Consider the following 18,967-nt stretch of genomic DNA (forward strand, 5'->3'; position numbering starts at 1 on the left):
GGAGGAATATAAAGACGTTTCTGCAGCAGGGTACATTGGTTTCCACAGGGAAACATCGGACGTGTACAGTGGATATTGATCCAGAGGCACCAACAGGCTAAAGCTTTAGGCTGTTTCAGGATGCATTGGGGCCTCCTCTATAACCCCATCTCCAGGCACTGAGAGCTCAGTTTCGAGTTGGTGCCTGCAGCAGCAGGTCACCTAACGGGGGTGCACTGGGCAGCCCCGAAAAAAGCTTTTCTAAGGATTTCTTCTCTGGGCTGTCAGAGCTGTATGTCAGGGTGACACCTCAGCGCTGCAGCTCAATCACCTCCCAAGCAGCGTTGCATACTCTCACGACTCAGTTCCCGGATACTTGTGGCGGAGACTGCTCTCCTGGTTCGCGTGGCTGCTACGGGGAGGAGGTAAGAGGGACCCGCCATTAAATCACGTTCCGTCCACGACCTCAGGAGACGGGTCGTCGCACTGATGTGGACACTGTCACTGAGCAGGGACCCCACTAGACCACCAGGGCGTATCAGTACAGGTCGGGTGTACTAACACCCCATTTAATAAGACTCACAGTACATGGGGTGGAAGTGCAGCATAGGAGAGGTGGCGCTTGACCTGTAGTCCCTCCCCCTGGCCCAGAGCGCCATCTCCTCGCAGATTTCCCGCCCTGGAGCTGCCTCACACCCTCCCTCACTCCCTGACTGAGACGCTGGGCGCCATCTTCTGAGCATAGCTGGGGCTGGTCTCCAGGACTGCAGGGCAAGGTCTCCCTTGTAAAGCTGCCTGTATACAACACTGAGACTTTACAAACACTTACGTATCCTACATGTCTTTCTACAGACAGCGTTAGTTGAGAAAGAGTGTACCTATTACTGAATATATTGTACAAGTATTCTGATATATCCTCCGGTTACTGACCGCGCTGTGATATATTTATGCATATATACTAGTCCAGTGCAGCTTTATTGTGATAACTTCTGCATTGACTGTGACTGTGTGCCTGTATCTGCTCTGTGGTTTCACTCTCAGTGTTTCCCAGGTATAACTGTCACTATATTCTGTACCCTAAGGGACTAGGCGCGACTGGGTCCGCTAATATAGTGCAATTTATCCAATACGTATATTCTACTGTGTATTCAGTCGCATAATACCGGATTTATTCGCAGGTATTGTACTTTGTCTGGCTTTATCGTACTAAGTCGCTCTGTTGTTGCATTTATACATAATGTCTAACAGAAAGGGCGGTAAATCAGTGGAAGATCCTGCAGCATGCAGAGTATGCACCAAGGATTTACTTGAGGGGGAAGTTTTGTATAATGGTCTGTGTACCACGTGCTATACATCCTCTAGTCAGTCTGCAACTCCTGTGCCTACTCAGGAGCCACCCTGGGCTGCGTTCATTAACCTACTGGGTACTCTGGTAGAACGCCTTACGCCCACTATGGGACCACCTGTGCCACTGCCACCACAAATTGTCCCTATGGTTCATCCGCCTTGGGACGAAAATTTATCTAACCAGCTGCAGCAATTAAATCAGTCCTTGGTTAGACAAAAATCCACCCCAGGTCAGTCCCGTGTCTCTGGGTCATCTAAGCGGGCTGCTTCCTCCTCATATTCCAGATACCTCTCTGATGTTTCATCTGAAGAAACGGGTGAGCATACGGTCCTGTCAGACACTGAATCAGGTGTTTCTGATGAGGATTCTCTCTTGCAGATTGATGTCCCTGCCCTAGTGGTTGGTATTAAGCAAATCCTACAAATCTCTGATGATGATTTCACTACTGTGGCTAAGAAAACTGAAATATTTAAACGGCAGAAGGTGGTTAAAAATCTGTTACCCCATTCTGGCCGTCGACTATGTCTGTCCTGGCTCACCGTATTCTGTGGTTGAGGTCATGGAGGGTGGACCTAGACTCCAAAGAGACTTTGGAGGTGCTCCCTTTCACTGGGGATATTTTGTTTGGGGAAGACCTGAATAACATTGTGTCTGAATTAGCGGCTGCTAAGACTGCCTTTCTCCCAAATGCTAATCCTTCTGCACAGATGCAAAAGGTACCACCTTTCGTTCCTTTTCTGCCTCAAGGGAAAGCAAAAGGTCAGGCATACCCGAGACAATCTTGTGCTACCAAAACCACGAAGCCCAAGGCAAAACAGTCCTGGGCGGCCCGTCAGTCTGCTTCTAAACAAGACAAGCCTGCTGAATGACGGGGCGGGCCTCCCCCGGGGAACCCAGGGTGGGAGGCCGACTTCTACAGTTTGCCCAAGTCTGGTTGGAGACCACTTCAGACACATGGGTGCTGGAAGTTGTCTCTCACTGGTACGCTGTCTCTATCAAGAGACGTCCCCCTCTCCAGTTTTGCACCACGGTTCTCCCTTTGGAACCGTTAAAGGCGCAAGAGTGGTTGTGCCGGTTCCTCAGCCTCAGAGAGGCAGAGGTTATTACTCAACCCTGTTTCTAGTCCTGAAACCCAATGGGTCCTTTCCGGCCTATACTCAACCTCAAATCTCTGAACAAGTTTGTGCGAGTGTCAAGGTTTCGTATGTAAGCACTGCGCTCCATTGTACTGTCTATGGAACCCGGAGACTATATGGTATCCCTGGATATACAGGATGCATACCTGCATATACCTATTGCCATGTCACATCAGCAGTTTCTGCGGTTTGCTATTTGCCACCTCCACTGTAAATTCCAGGCTCTGCTTTTGGACTGGCTACTGCTCCTCGGATCTTCACCAAGGTCATGACCTTGATGACGGCCCATCTCCGTCGGCAGGGGGTCAGAATCCTGCCATATCTGGACGACCTGCTGATTCTGGAAAATTCCCACAATGTCCTCCTCAGTCATCTGCAACTGACGGTAACCTTCCTGCAAGCCCACGGGTGGTTCATCAATTGGAAGAAGTCCTCGCTGGTCCCAGCTCAGAGTATGGTGCACCTGGGGGCACTCCTGGACACAGTCAGTGGCTGTTTCTGTCTCCAGAAAAAGTCCTGAAGCTTCAGGACTGGATAAGTTGCTTCCTTTGTCGCCCCAGAGTATCGATACACTCGGCAATGCAAGTACTTGGACTGATGGTGTCGACATTCGACATGGTAGAGTACGCTCAATTTCAGTCCCACCCTCTACAGAGGTTAATCCTTTCCAAGTGGGAGGGTCTACCTCAGTTGGTCAGCTCTCACATGATCACTTTGACTCCGGTGGTTCATCTGTCAATAACCTGGTGGCTACAGGAGCAGCAATTGAGCAGTGGCCGCCCCTTCTGGATCCCCAACTGGGTCTCCTGTTGACAACGGATGCCATTCTGAGGGGATGGGGTGCAGTGTTGGAGCAACACTCTTTTCAGGGTCGCTGGCCCAAGGAGGAGTCACTCCTCCCAATAAACATTCTGGAGTTGCGGGTGGTGTTCAATGCATTGACTCTTGCCCTGCCACTGGTACAGAACAGGCTGGTTCAAGTACGGTCAGACAATGCCACTACGGTAGCATACATAAACCATCAAGGCGGCACTCTAAACCTCATGGATATGTTGTAAGTGTCATAAATCCTTTGTTGGGCGGAACACCATCTGCAAACAATATCGGCAGTATTCATTCCGGACGTCCTGAACTGGGAAGCGGACTTCCTCACTCGCCAGGACGTGCACGCATTGGTTCTCGGACCTGCAGGGTCTGTCGACAGGGCGTCCCTTTCTACATCCTCAGCGGCCAGACCTCCTCGTACAGGGCCCTTGTGTCTACCCAGACTGGCTTTGATGGCTTAACTCTTGAAGCATCACTCCTGGGGGCCAAAGGTTTTTCTGAGGCGGTTGTCCAGACTATGTTGAAATCCTGGAAACCGGCCTCTGCTCGGTTTTATTACAGGGTTTGGAATTATTACTTCAACTGGTGTGCTGATAAGAATTATGATGTCTAGATTCAGAACTTCTAGAATTCTTGCTTTTCTGCAACGAGATCTTCGTCTCGGCCTCCCTCAAGGTTCACATATTTGCCTTGTCTGTATGCTTTCAGAGAAAAATTGCATCTATACTGTACCTGACGTTCATACTTTCACTCAGTGTCCTTCGGATTCAGCCTCCCTATGTCCCTCCTGTGGCTCCATGGGATCTGACTGTTGTACTGAAGGCCCTGCAAGAGTCTCCATTTGAACTTCTTGAGTCGGTGGACTCACGGCCAAGGTCCTGTTCTTGCTGGCTATGGTCTCTGCAAGACGGGTGACGGACTTGGGCGCTTTGTCCTGTCGGTCCACTCTTTTTGATATTTCACCGTGACAGGCAGTTCTCCAAACTCAACCGGGTTATTCTTAGGATGTGGTTAGGGTTTTCCGTATCGATGTGGCGAGGACTACCTCTATCAGGAGGTCAGATACCCTTTTTGTCCTACAAAAATAGCAAAAGAAGAAAAGAAGCAATTTTGTCAGATGCACTAGAACCACAGTTCTAGTGCATCCGACAAAAATGCTTCTTTTTCTATTTTTGTATGTGATTGTGGGTCTAAGACCTATAAGCGTTAGGATTGCACCTGCTAATAGAAATTTATTTCTATGAAGAATGACTAAATGATACTAATACCCCTTTTCCACTGTAGCACGGGTCGCAGCCGTGTCGCCTGACACGGCTGCGACCCATGCTACAGCCCCCTTTCCCACAGCGCTCACCAAACCGACCTATTGCCGGGTTAGTGACACGGCAGGGGCGGCGCTGGGAGATCACATGATCTCCCAGCATCGCCCTCCCATACAATGTGAACGGGAGCCCTGTCACACTACACAGCTTACTGGGTTGAACACGTGTTCAACCCGGCAAGCTACCCGGGTGGGATTCCCGGATCACTTGATCCAGGAATTTGCAGGGGGACCCTTTTCCACTAGGGAAAAACACGGGTAAATGCGCGCCCCCGCGCATTTACCCGTGTTTTAAAAGCTAGTGGAAAAGGGGTGTAAGTGTGAAGCAGAAGGAATCACCGAATATCCAACAATATATGTGAAGAGAGCTTTTAATAAACTGCTGCGGGATTTGTTCAACCCTGTATATGGCTCTTTTTGTCCTGTTTGGTTTCCACAAATGTGGTTGGCCTGCGAACAAGCAAATTTTGGCCAGATGGATTAGAATGGTGATTGCAAAAGCTTATGTGCAGGCTGGACTCCCAGCTCCTGCTGCTATTAATGCCCATTCTACTCGGTCTGTTGGACCTTCTTGGGCAGCTCGCCATGGCGTGTCCGCAGAACAATTGTGCAAGGCGGCTACGCGGTCCTCAGTGAACAGGTTTCTTAGGTTCTATGCCCTTGATACTTTCGCCTCCCAGGATGCTTCCTTTGGACCACGGATTCTCATATCTGCTAAGGCGCGTCCCCTTCCTTGAGAAACTGCTTTAGGACATCCCTGATGTTTCCCTGTGGAAACCAATGTACCCTGCTGCAGAAAAGGAGTGTTATGGTAAACTAATCATGGTTAACACTCTTTCTACAAGGTACATTGGGTTCCACAGGGCGCCCACCCTGACACACCTAGCTTCTATGGGTTTGTAGGGCATTAGCCGCTGGTCCCTTCTCCAGTCATGAGACTATGGTTCTATGTGACTAACATCTACCTTCTCTCTTGCCTGCTCCTTCATTGGACTGGTTAACAAAACTGAGCTCTCAGCACCTGTGGGAGGGGTTATAGAGGAGGCCCCAATGCATCCTGGGACAGCCTAAAGCTTTAGCCTGTTGGTGCCTCTGGATCAAGATCCACTGTACACGTCGGATGTTTCCCTGTGGAACCCAATATACCTCACAGAAAGAGTGTTAACCATGGTATGTCTACCAAAACACCTTTTTAGCAGTTTTTGTGTCTTGGATGAAGGCAAAGATAATTACAGGTTGGGTAACCGTTAACCAAAATATTCCGGACCTGTAATGACATCACTGGAGTCCGCGACCAATTACAGAGAGGTGGAGGAGTTGCTTTGCAGCCATTACGTCACTACTTCCAGGACCTGCCACGACTTCCGTAAACCCCTGGACACTACTACCGACGCGCCAGACCCGCCTTGGACCCCCAGGACCCGAACAGATAACAGGTCTCGAGCATTCCGGATATGGGAAACTCGACCTGTACGATCTTGCCATTTACAGTTAAACTGTAGAATAGATCTTACTTCCAAATTCAGATCTTAAGGAAACCTTGAACCCAAATGTAATAGCCTGTGATGCATTTAGCAGAGAGAATTTAGCAACGTAGTTAAGGCATGGGCTTTGGGCTTTTTAAGGGTGAACATCTGAACTAGACAGAATCTTGGAAAATATTATAAACCGGTTTTTCCAGTTCAGTCATTCATAAAGGCTAGGACACAATTCTAATAATCAATGTTCTTAACCCTTGTGTGGGGTATATGTGACCCCACTCCTCTTTGACCCATGTTAGTTTTTAAACTATCACGATTAGTGACCTCACCTTTCACGTATTTTTTCGCAAGGCATTCCTAACAATGTGGCACATGTTCACTAGTTTTCGTGTTTTTCTGTTTAATTTATATTTATTTCTATTTGGGGTCAAATGGACCCCATAGTACCTTCCATGTAATATAATATTTTTCTCTTTTTTTGTTGTTTTCACTAAAAATGTGCCCAACATTTTACCAGTGGCACCCTCATCAGCTCCAACCACCACTTGGTGCCATTCAGGACAGCACAAGAGATGCTACATTTGTCCCAGATCAAAGGACAAACCAAACTCATCTGTAATGAGTGCAGTAAGTTTGTGTGCGACGAGCAGAGAAAGTGAAGAGAGAGAAAGTATTAACCAATCAGCTCATAACTGTCACTTTACAGGCTGTGTTTGAAAATTGACATTAGGAGCTGATTGGTTTATGCTTTGTCTCTCCCCACTTTCTCTCAAAGCTTTGATAAATCTCCCCTTTAAAATAATCACTGTTACAGAATGAAGTTTGTTAAGGAAAACATTTTGTTACTGTCGGCCCTGGAACCTTGGTGTAGTATGTTATGCCGGCACTTGAGATACCAGCACCCAGCATACTGGCGCCGGGATCCCGACCAGCATGCAGGCAGCGGGTGAGTGCAAAAGAGCCCCTTGCGGGCTTGCTGCACTCGGCATGTTGCGGGCACGGTGGCACGCCATGCTCGCCACACTAAATATGCTCCCTCCAGGGTTGTCATGGACACATCAAGAGGGAGAATAGTTGACGATATGCCAGCTCTCGAGATTCCGTCGTCGGTATGATGAGCGCCGGGATCCCGACAGCCGGCATATCAAATGCCTCCCCTGGAACCTGCCATATGGGAATTAAGAGAGCTCTGAGTTCTGGTTAATGTCTTCAAGTATTTGATTCAGGGGTACTTGTCCCATATATTTCTTGTCTGAAAACCTGGTAGCAAATCCCAGACTTTTTGAACTTCAAATTTCTGAACAAGTTCAATGTTAATATTCAAAATGAAGACTGTTGACAAATATGTTTAGTGCTACACTGAATGGAAGTGACCTCATCAACTGATGACAGACAAGTGAGGAAGGCCTTTTTTTTTTTTACCTGTATCAAAGTTGAAGTGATTTGTTGGGCAATAAATACACATGGAAGGTAAAAGAGAGGTCTAGAGTGGTGGAAAGCAGGTCCTGCTGGAAGGAATTCTTTAGTCTAGTGGTTCCCAAACTTTCTCGAATCACAGTACCCTAGAGTATCTGCATTTTTTTCATGGCACTCCTAGGATAAAAGTTTTTCATTGATAAATCTGGGGGAAAAATGTAATTAAGTAGGTTGCGTTTGTCATCCTTAGGGCAAGTTATGTGTTGGAGGACAGGGTTGGGCTTCTGATTGTCCACATGTTTTTTTTTTTTTTTTTGTTTTTTTTAATAACGGTTTATTTGAATTTTCAATAAAGTATATCAGAAGATTACAAAGCATATGCAGATTTGCATCATTACAATTAGATGCAAAAGCATGAGTCATGTTTTATGATTGCCAGCCACTAGCACTGGTTTTGCTCATCACTTTGACCATAAATAAATTGATTTGGTCTTGGGCCACCAACCCGAGGCACCCTTGCATTAGCCTCGTGACATCTCAGGGTGCCTAGGCACACAGTTTGGGAACCACTGCATTAGCAGGTTCAAAATCCAGCAATTGTACCAGTTGCCAGTACATGAGAATAGGGAGCCTCAGCATAGTTATAGGACTTGCCTGTTCAGGGTGATGTCATTGGTATCCTAAGAACTTCATGTTCTTTGTAAACCTTTCAGACATTAGGCTTGTAAATAGTCCATTGTCATATCTCAAGCCATTTTTAAGGGCACTGTACAGAATCAAACATAAAGAATTAAGGACAGTTGCTGAATGAAATTTAGCTCAGGTCTTATCAGATTTATTCCTTTCCCATTATCACGGTCCATAGTATAAAGGCAAATTTATTATCTGCCAGAGGATTAGGAACTTTTACTACAGATGGAGCCGTGCTCATCTGATGCGGCTCCATCGCAAACGAGCACTCCCAATGTGACTAGGCGATCCGTCCGCCTAGTCACGCCGGGAGTGGTGCAAAAAGACGCTCCCATTCAGAGTGTCTCTGTCTGGGCGCGTGGATGGAGACGCCCTCCATTCAAGTGAATGGGGCGCGTCTCCGTCGCGCGCGCGTCCAGGCAGATGGGGATGCTCTCAGCGATAGGCACGCCTAGTCACAGACGGAGCCATGACTAGCAGGGCTCCATCTGTATGCGGTAACATTGTCTCATTATATTTGATGACTGGTTTGTCCCTTTTAACAAAATAAAGAATATCCTATTTCCATAAGATTCAAGAAATTATCTTGTCATACTTTGCTATGAAGAGCTCGTTAAAGACAAGGAAAGAGTTCAATTGCCTGGATTTAGAAGATACATAATACAGATCTGCAAATGACAGGATCCTGGAAAGAAAAATATCACTACTTAGTTTTCTTTAGTTGTAAATCAAGAGTTTAAGGGGGTATTCAATTACTGGCGAAAAAGCATTTTTGCAATAAAAAGACACAAAAGACGCTATTCACGAAACGCCTATTCAATTGTCCGCAAAAATGTTTTTGCAGTAATTTTACTGCAAATTTCAATTCACCAACTCAGAGCAGGTGATAAACTTGGGGAAAATCCCTATTTTATGTTAAAAATGTTGGGATTTGGTTCTGAACCCCTGGGACAACCCCCTGAATGACTAGGCACTTAGAAGTTTTTAATTATTTTTTATTTGGCCAATAATGACATGTCATTTTTGGGGTGAAAAAGTGCAAAATGATGGAAATTGGGGTACAAGGTATGGGACAGGTATATTGGAGTGCTTTATTAGTGTGACAAGTGTTTTTAGACTTGCAGATAGGAGTAATCGGTCTATTTCCACTTTTTTTTTTTTTTTAAGTCCCCTAAAATATAAGTCCCCAATATATACTTATACCCATTTTCCTGTACTCTAAGTTTACTTTTAGCACTTATCTTGCTGTCAAAAATTGCTTTCTATCAGTTTCTTTACTTTTTTTTATATAACAGCCATTTGACCCAATTTAAGTAACGAAAATATGTTATTATAACCAATAATAAACTTTTATACTGTTGTCCAATGTTAGTTTTGCTTTTTTGGGGGGGGGGGGTACGGACAGATTTACCCATTTTCCACTTCTGGCACCAATTTTCGTGGCAATCCCGGTTTTGCTAATTTGCATTTAAAAAGGGCGAATCACTGGAGCGCTCAAACCCGCGAAAAGTCTGTTTTCACGTTGAAAAAAGACGCAAAAATGGCAATCACTGTATATTGTCACGATTTTACCGCTAATGGAATACCCCTCTAAGTCTCTTCAAAGGTTTCCATTTCAATATGGATTTAACATACCCTCAATGAAAGCCTCCTAATTTCTTAACGCAGGAGGTCCCCAAGAAGCAATGTCTATTAAACGAGTGCCAGCAAATTTTTGGCCGTAGAAGATTGCTTGATCAGATTTGCAGGATGCTGAGCCAGATATTGAGCCAGGAGCTGGCATTTGTCTCAGATTATGGACTACGGTCACTCCCTTGTATTTGTCATCTTTGTTTTCCCTTCCTATGATACTGTCCTGAGACTGCGCTGAATACTGAGAGTTACTTTTACTAGTATTGCCTATTCTAGGACAGCAGACTTCTAAAATACCCATAATAAATCTTGTATTAGCAGCATCCTCAGTGTACAGATGTGTCTGCGGGTCACATGTGCATATGAGGCACGATTAGGACTAGCTGCGCCCTCTTGTGACCTGTTCGCTGTAGCATACGCACCATGCAACCCTATAGGTCGCGGGTGTGTGCACAGTGCACGCGCATGTTTGAGGGCATGTTAGCCATGGCAAACGACCTGCAATTGCCACGACTAGCAGGTAAGCGGACAGTGGACCTATCTGTATGAATTGATGTTTGAAATACACAGAAGATGGTGATAGGTCTTTATCCTGTTTCTTGTCTGTAAATGGAAGTGATCAGGCAGGGTTACATATAGTATATCTCCAAATCAGGCCCAGAGTGTGGTAGGGAATGAGGTTTAATTAGCTGGTGTTTTTTATATTGAGCTTTGTTGTTTTGGTCATGAAACATTTATGAACAGTCTTCATGTGTCATAACGATGCTGAGTAGATCAGACATTGACTTTGTACTTGTAGGCAGTTTAAATGAGATAAAAATATACAAATTATGCTTTGTATTAGAAACGCGATGGTTATTATCCAGATAAATATATTCTGAATGTACTTTTCATAGTCAATATTTTATATATGTGATTTTATATACATTTAGTTATGAACTAATGGTTGCAGAAGTTTCTAATGAACTTTAAATTGCTGTGTTATTAGTTTTAATAAGTCTACATTGAATGTTCCACTTCTATTGTAAAACGGTTTCTTTACTATTTGCCTTTAGTTACTTCATGAGTACTGGATGGTTCTGCGGAACCATGTGTCCGCTATTGATGAGCTTTCTATGGCAACCCAGCGCCTCAGAATCCGCCTCCCTGATGAGCCCAAACCTAACCCTCCTGTTCTTCACATCATTGAACCACATGAGGTAAGTTAGTTCATACAATCACCTTTAGGGTCCTGCCTGATTTCTTGTTGTTTTTATTATTGAGCAATAAATTGTACAATTTCCTGTGGCAATGCTACAGGTTTGCTCTACATATTTCAGTGTACTATTGAATTGTGAAAATAGCACAATGTGTATCTGCTGTATTATCTGATTGCTTCTTTGTTCGGTTGTCTTTGGATTTAAATCACTATTATTTCTATGCTGTTAGACTTCTAAAATACTTTTTGATTCTTCTGCACAGGTGGAGCAGAATCGTGTGAAACTGCTGAATGACAAGGCGGTAGCCAAGTCACAGTTACAAAAAAAGTTAGGCCAGCTCCTTTATCTTACTAATTTAGAGAAGGTATGTGTACAGTTCTTTTTATTGGTTTTACAACATTATAAGCACTACGATCTACTTTAAAGTAAGTCAAAGTTTAATGCATAACAAAGAAAGGGCAACTGCCTAGTATAACTAGTCGAACATGCAATATCATTGAGGTTACATCAGCAAGCTAACAGTATGTCATGATCTAGTTCAGTGGTTCCCAAACTTTTCTGAATCACGGCGCCCTAGAGTATCAGTATTTTTTTCATGGCTCCCCTAAGCCAAAAGTTTCTCATTGAAAAATGTAGAAATAAATATTAAATTAAGTCAATTGTGTTTACATGTCATCTTTAGGTTCAAGATTTGCTTCTGTTTGTCCACATATTTTAGGATTGGCAGCCACCAGCACTGGTTTTGCCTATTACATTGACCATAAATAATTAGAATTTCTCTTGGACTACTAATCCAAGGCATCCCCTGCAAGTGTTCCGAGGCACCCCAGTGTTTAAAAACCACAGACCTAATCCCATGATTACATTATGAGTTATATATACAGGACATGGATTCACATGGTAAATGCCTACATTTTCATGAAATTTCTTGGTTAACTGGTCACTCATCATGGTATTTTTTTGTGAGTGGAAAATCTAATAAAACCGGTAGAAACGCTCTTAAATTGTGATTATATTGGTGCATCGGTACATTACCTCTATGCAATTGTGAAAACTCCATACCAGGAACACAGTGTGTTTAAAAACCTCTAATATTTCTAGGTTTTTTTTTCAGGGACACAAAAAAAACCCATAACCGACAAAAGAAATAGTTACCATGTCTTCTGTACATAAAATGTACAGTAGCTCAGGTGGAAAGCATTGTGCAAGGGGTCATCATGTAAAGTCTGCTATCTAATCGAAGGGCAGATTTAACAAGTGTGATATTCTTGTTATCACTTGTTATGAATGTTGAATGGAACTCTAGCCAATCAGCTCCCAACTGTCGTGTTTAAAAAATGACGGGAGCTGGAGTTCCATTTAACATTCGTAACAAGTGGCAGTAAGAATATCACTCGTTGTTAAATCTGCCCCTAGTCTGATATCTAATCTAGCAAAACTGTTACTGAGATTACCCTTTTCAGCTTCACTGATTATAATGGAAACTTGTATAGTCTCTGGCATTTGGCTGTCACAAATGCTGTTTTTATTTAATTTTGTTTGCATGTTGAAAGGTTCTGGGTAAAAGACTTACAGTATAATAAAAATGTATGAGTGGAATGCATAAAAATAACCCTTACTACAGCACATAACAAAGCTTCAGTACCCATAATAACAGTTTAAATGAATTACCTCTGTCAGCAAGGTGCTAATGTTTTTCAACTGTGCCTAAAACCCTAAAAAGTCTGTGTGTACAGAGTTGTAGGACAGATTGAGCCACACGGACTCTGAAATATATTGGGACTGTATTTGGTGCCCTTGGGCAGTGACTGGGAGGTGGCTTTTCATATGCACAGAGATGTTCCCTCTTATGGGCGCATTATGGGAGTGTTGTGGATGTGTTGCAGGAGTGGTTTTTGGACTCTGTGCTTAATCTCGTACATTGGAGGCCATACTCTGACATACATTCTGCACCTAATATGAGTAAGGTGCAAGTCTCGATGGTGCTTCCAATTGTTGTGTCTGAAGACGCACAAAGTGGATATTGGGCAACTCAGCCCTTGAAGAGTCAGACGCATGGATGTACCCCAGCAAAGGGCTTATACTATCCATTAGCATAATGTCTCAGGTGCAATTACAGCATAAAACACAAACATGTCTGCTTCAGCATCCAGGTCAGAATCAACCCTGTAGCTTTGGTTAATGTATTCACATAAGTTAATTTGTTTTAAACCCAAAGTCAATTATAGGCCATTGACAACATGCTTTCTATCCCAGTCTCAGGACAAAACTTGCGGAGGAGAAAATCCAGAACCCTGTCCAATTTGTGCACGAAATCTGGGGAAGCAGGTAACCTGTTTTTTAGTTTTTTTTATATCCATTAGGTCCACACTCATGGCCAGTAGAATTGTTTGCTGGGGTAGCTACCCATAAATGGAGGTCATGTAATACCATGTAGCTCCAAAACCATAAGAGTAAAGCAGGGGTGCACTCGCCAGACTTGAAAACACTGTTTGGGGTTTATTCAAGCAGAAGTATGTTACAGCATATCAACGTTTCGATCTCCACATGGACCTTTGTCAAGATACATAATGAATGTCTCCATACCTATACTTATACCTTAGATGAACCAGCAGAGCTGCCCAGACTTAATTGAGAGCAGCACCCACAGGTAGTTAACCATGTGGCGTTAACATTAAAGCATGAGAAATCTATATAATTAACCTTGGTCTCTCCTCTCTCCAACCTGCGCAGTCGTAGCTGGAGCATGCATTTACCGCTTTTCCTTCACCACCAATGGCTCATACTGCAGCAATGGGATAGGATAGACTGTTGCGCCAAAAGGAGGAGCACTGGCTGCATGGGGAACGTGTGTCAGTGTAGCCTGGAGGTGTGTGGCAGTACAAGGTCAGAAAGGGGCGGAGTGTGGCGGCACAAGGTCTGAAAGCTGCGGTACAGAGTGTATGGTGGGGTGTAGACCAAGGTGACCTAGCATAAGCTGGATATTTTTACTAGTCCATATATATTATTGTTTTACTGAAAGATCAACAGCCTCTTAAGAGCACATTATGCTGATGCACTAAAAGACATGAATACAGTGAATATTATTTAGAGGGGGGAAGCGAGCTTTCAGTAAAATAATCTAAAGAAAGGAAACTCTAGATCTCTTTATGGATAGGGTTTTAAATTTTAAATGTTTAAGAGACCCAAATTGTTAAATGTTGGCAGCATTTTAGTGAACTGATCACAACTAACCAATTTTAAACAAATGTACCTGTAGTTGACTTGTTTTTGATTTTGACATTTTTATGAAATTTCAGTTGATCCAAACGCAAAATTGTTAACTAACACCTCTTAATTGATTGTGTTTTTTGTTGTGTTTTTTTTTATTTCCATACAGTGGGCAGTGTTGACTTGCGGCCATTGCTTCTGTAATGAATGTGTTGCGATCATCATAGACCAATATAGTGTTGGCACACGAAGAAGTGCAATTAAATGTGCTATATGTAGACAAACAACATTGCACAAAGAAATTTCATATGTATTCACAAGTGAGGCTGCAGATGAAGAGAAGGACATTCCAGTAAAGGTAATATGTTTTGTATTTATCCTTTACTCATAGTTTTTATCCATCCTAAGTAGGCAGCAGCAGTTTGTTTCAGAGTTTTAAGACTGTCGTTTCAGGTTAAAGTCATATTTTATTTGCACTAACAAACATAAACATTTTAGGGTGAGATTTATCAAACCTTTTAAGGGATTTTTTTTTTTTTATCAAGATCAAGGGGTAAAACCACTCAAAAAAGGATGAAAAATACTGTATATATTCTAAGAGATTTTTGTTTAGAATCCACTACTGTAATTTGCTCATTTATTGTTTAAGTATTTCTTGTTAAAGAAAACAAATCATGCAGTGCAGCTTTACATTTATAAAAAAAAAAGTATATATGTATTGTGTTTTTACTGAAATAAAGATATGAAAAGTTATAAATTCATAAAATATATAAATTCATAACAAGATCATATGTATATTTCTCAAAGGGGAGCCATTCTACCAAAGTTGAAGCAGTCATTAGAACACTCATCAAAGTCCAGTCCATGGATCCTGGGGCCAAGTCACTGGTCTTCTCTACAGTAAGAGCATGAAGTAACTTGTGCGGAGTTTGAGTAATTGTGGTAGCAAACTGAGATATGTTTGCTAAAGTGTGTTTTAATGGGTGGGGGGGTTTGCAGAAATTTGTCTAAAGGAGTTATGTCCAAAGGTGGGTTAGAAACTGGAGAGATTCTACTGCTGATGTTTAATACTGTTTGAATAAGTGCTTCCCTAGATCCTCTAAAACAGGGGTGACCAACCAGTCAGAGACCAAGAGCCCAAAAAATTTGTTAGGTACGTCAAAGAGCCGACATCGAGCCGAAGGTGCGCATGCAAAAATGGGGTGTGGCCTTTTGCCTGCTAGGCCACGCCCCTAGTATAAAATACACTGAAAAAGCCAGATCCAACATAAAATACATTGAAAAAGCCACTTCCACATAAAATAATTGTAAAAGCCAGATTCACATAAAATATATTGAAAAAGCCGGATTCACATAATACACTTCAGCTCCCCCATGTGTCACTTCAGCCAGCACCCTCTTGTCACTCCAACAATACCCTCCTGTCTCTTCAGCCAGCACCCTGCTCTGTCACTCCAGCCAGCTCCCCCATATGTCACTCCAACCAGCACCCTGCTGTGTCACTCCAGCCACCACCCTTCTGTCACTTCAGCCAGCACCCTGCTGTGTCACTTCAGCCAGATCCCCCATGTGTCACTTCAGCTTCCCCCAACTTGCTGGTGGGTGTCTCATTTCTAGTATCTGGCTCCCTTAGTTCTAAGTCCCCGTAGTGCTGCTGCGTGTCTTTCTGGAGTGCAGTGGTTACCAAATCTGTTGTGGTCATGTGACTTTGTGTTTAAGGAGCCACATTTGAAGAAAGTAAGAGCCGCATGTGGCTCAAGAGCCACTGGTTGGCCACCGCTGCTCTAAAATTGTTACTTTGTTATACTGTACATCAGTTAAGAACACACAAAATAGCGAAGTATTCAAATAATCCGACACAGTGGAATGACCAAGAAGATTAACCATTTTACCCCAATGCCAAATAAATGTATAGTGCTCTTTGATTATATCACCAGCATAAAACGCCATTAAAACTGGTATTATATTGAAAATTGTTATATAAACACCTATGGATTATAATGTGCTTTTGTGCAGAGAATGCACCTGGTAGTAATTTACATAGAAACCTAGAATTTGACAGCAGATAAGAACCACTTGGCCCATCTAGCCTGCCCCTTTTTGATCCTCGATTCTTTGTAAGGACAGTCATATGCTTACCACAAGCATGTTTACATTGCTCTACTGTCTTAAATGCATATAAACAATCAGTTATCAAGAAGCGCAGCTTAATTGGTTTTCCATTATAATAAACACTGAATAATACATTAGTAATAGTAGTATATAATACATTTATTCAATGACATATATGGCCATATAATGACAATAAAATTAATTCAGACACATACACATTAAAAAAAGACAAATTACAAAGCTGGCAAGCTACTATGTCTCATTAGAGAAATCGGATTAGTATTCAAGTTATATTAGTATAGTTTTAGCCCATTTATGCTGCTCAGAGGATTGCTGATAGTGTTAGTAAAAGTCATTCACTTTCTTTTATAGTTTTTCTATTACTTTACCTACTACTGATGTAAGGCTTATGGGCCCTACACACATACCGATCTGCCACCGAGCTGCCCGACCCAGCGGCGGGGGGAGGTGACGGGGAGAGGGAAGTTTCTTTACTTTCCCCATCACCCGGCTCCATATCACTGCACGCTAATATGGACAATCTCGTCCATATTGGCCTGCATGCATAAGTGACGGGGCACCAACGATTAACGAGTGCTGGGACGCGCATCGTTAATCGATGGTGCCTACACACAGAACGATATGAATGAGTTCTCGTTCATTTATGAACGAGAACGTTCATATCGTTCTGTTTTATCTGCCAGTGTGTAGGGCCCATTACTGCTCTGTAGTTAGTTGCTTCTTCCTTGCTTCCACTTTTGTGCAGTGGTATTGCATTTGCTCTTTTCCAGTCCTCTGGAATTGCACCTGTAGCTAGTGACAGGTTGAATAATTCTGTTAACCCTTAGTATACCAAGGGGAGTCTTCTGAGGACCCCAGAATGTTATTTTCTCTATCGTCCTAGTGGATGCTGGGGTTCCTGAAAGGACCATGGGGAAATAGCGGCTCCGCAGGAGACAGGGCACAAAAAGTAAAGCTTTACGATCAGGTGGTGTGTACTGGCTCCTCCCCCTATGACCCTCCTCCAAGCCTCAGTTAGATTTTTGTGCCCGGCCGAGAAGGGTGCAATCTAGGTGGCTCTCCTAAAGAGCTGCTTAGAAATGTTTAGCTTAGGTTTTTTATTTTACAGTGAGTCCTGCTGGCAACAGGATCACTGCAACGAGGGACTTAGGGGAGAAGAAGTGAACTCACCTGCGTGCAGGATGGATTGGCTTCTTGGCTACTGGACATTAGCTCCAGAGGGACGATCACAGGTACAGCCTGGATGGTCACCGGAGCCTCGCCGCCGGCCCCCTTGCAGATGCTGAAACGAGAAGAGGTCCAGAATCGGCGGCAGAAGACTCCTCAGTCTTCTTAAGGTAGCGCACAGCACTGCAGCTGTGCGCCATTTTCCTCTCAGCACACTTCACACGGCAGTCACTGAGGGTGCAGGGCGCTGGGAGGGGGGCGCCCTGGGTGGCAAATGAAAACCTTTTTTGGCTAAAAATACCTCACATATAGCCTCCGGGGGCTATATGGAGATATTTAACCCCTGCCAGAATCCACTAAAGAGCGGGAGACGAGCCCGCCGAAAAAGGGGCGGGGCCTATCTCCTCAGCACACAGCGCCATTTTCCTCACACAGCTCCGCTGGTCAGGAAGGCTCCCAGGCTCTCCCCTGCACTGCACTACAGAAACAGGGTAAAACAAGAGAGGGGGGGCAAAATTGTGGCAAAACTATATTATTAAAGCAGCTATACAGGGAGCACTTATTATAAGGCTATCCCTGTCATATATAGCGCTTTTGGTGTGTGCTGGCAAACTCTCCCTCTGTCTCCCCAAAGGGCTAGTGGGGTCCTGTCTTCGTTAAGAGCATTCCCTGTGTGTCTGCTGTGTGTCGGTACGTGTGTGTCGACATGTATGAGGACGATATTGGTGTGGAGGCGGAGCAATTGCCAAATATGGGGATGTCACCTCCTAGGGGGTCGACACCAGAATGGATGCCTTTATTTATGGAATTACGGGATAGTGTCAACACGCTAAAGCAGTCGTTTGACGACATGAGACGGCCGGACAATCAATTAGTGCCTGTCCAGGCGCCTCAAACACCGTCAGGGGCTGTAAAACGCCCTTTGCCTCAGTCGGTCGACACAGACCCAGACACAGGCACTGATTCCAGTGGCGACGGTGACGAATCAACCGTATTTTCTAGTAGGGCCACACGTTATATGATTTTGGCAATGAAGGAGGCGTTACATATTGCTGATACTACAGGTACCACAAAACAGGGTATCATGTGGGGTGTGAAAAAACTACCTATAGTTTTTCCTGAATCAGATGAATTAAATGAGGTGTGTGATGAAGCGTGGGTTGCCCCCGATAAAAAAATGCTAATTTCAAAGAAGTTATTGGCTTTATACCCTTTCCCGCCAGAGGTTAGGGCGCGCTGGGAAACACCTCCTAGGGTGGACAAGGCGCTCACACGCTTATCAAAACAAGTGGCGTTACCCTCTCCTGAGACGGCCGCACTTAAAGATCCAGCAGATAGGAGGATGGAAAATATCCAAAAAAGTATATACACACATACAGGTGTTATACTACGACCAGCTATAGCGACAGTCTGGATGTGCAGTGCTGGGG

The 18,967-nt window shown here is 43.9% G+C and overlaps 1 protein-coding gene across 3 annotated transcripts in view; it reads left to right on the forward strand.

The window, feature by feature from the left end:
* The window catches only part of SHPRH (SNF2 histone linker PHD RING helicase), a 372,150-nt gene that overhangs the window by 291,723 nt on the left and 61,460 nt on the right, over positions 1-18,967 (forward strand). For all 3 annotated transcript variants that reach the window (XM_063917889.1, XM_063917888.1, XM_063917887.1), the window contains 5 exons: positions 10,884-11,027; positions 11,290-11,391; positions 13,284-13,355; positions 14,407-14,595; positions 15,045-15,137. In XM_063917889.1, coding sequence (XP_063773959.1) covers positions 10,884-11,027; positions 11,290-11,391; positions 13,284-13,355; positions 14,407-14,595; positions 15,045-15,137 — 600 coding nt within the window. The remainder of the gene's footprint in view (positions 1-10,883; positions 11,028-11,289; positions 11,392-13,283; positions 13,356-14,406; positions 14,596-15,044; positions 15,138-18,967) is intronic.

Source organism: Pseudophryne corroboree, chromosome 4 (assembly GCF_028390025.1).
Source record: "Pseudophryne corroboree isolate aPseCor3 chromosome 4, aPseCor3.hap2, whole genome shotgun sequence".
In the NCBI taxonomy this organism is placed as follows: domain Eukaryota; kingdom Metazoa; phylum Chordata; class Amphibia; order Anura; family Myobatrachidae; genus Pseudophryne; species Pseudophryne corroboree.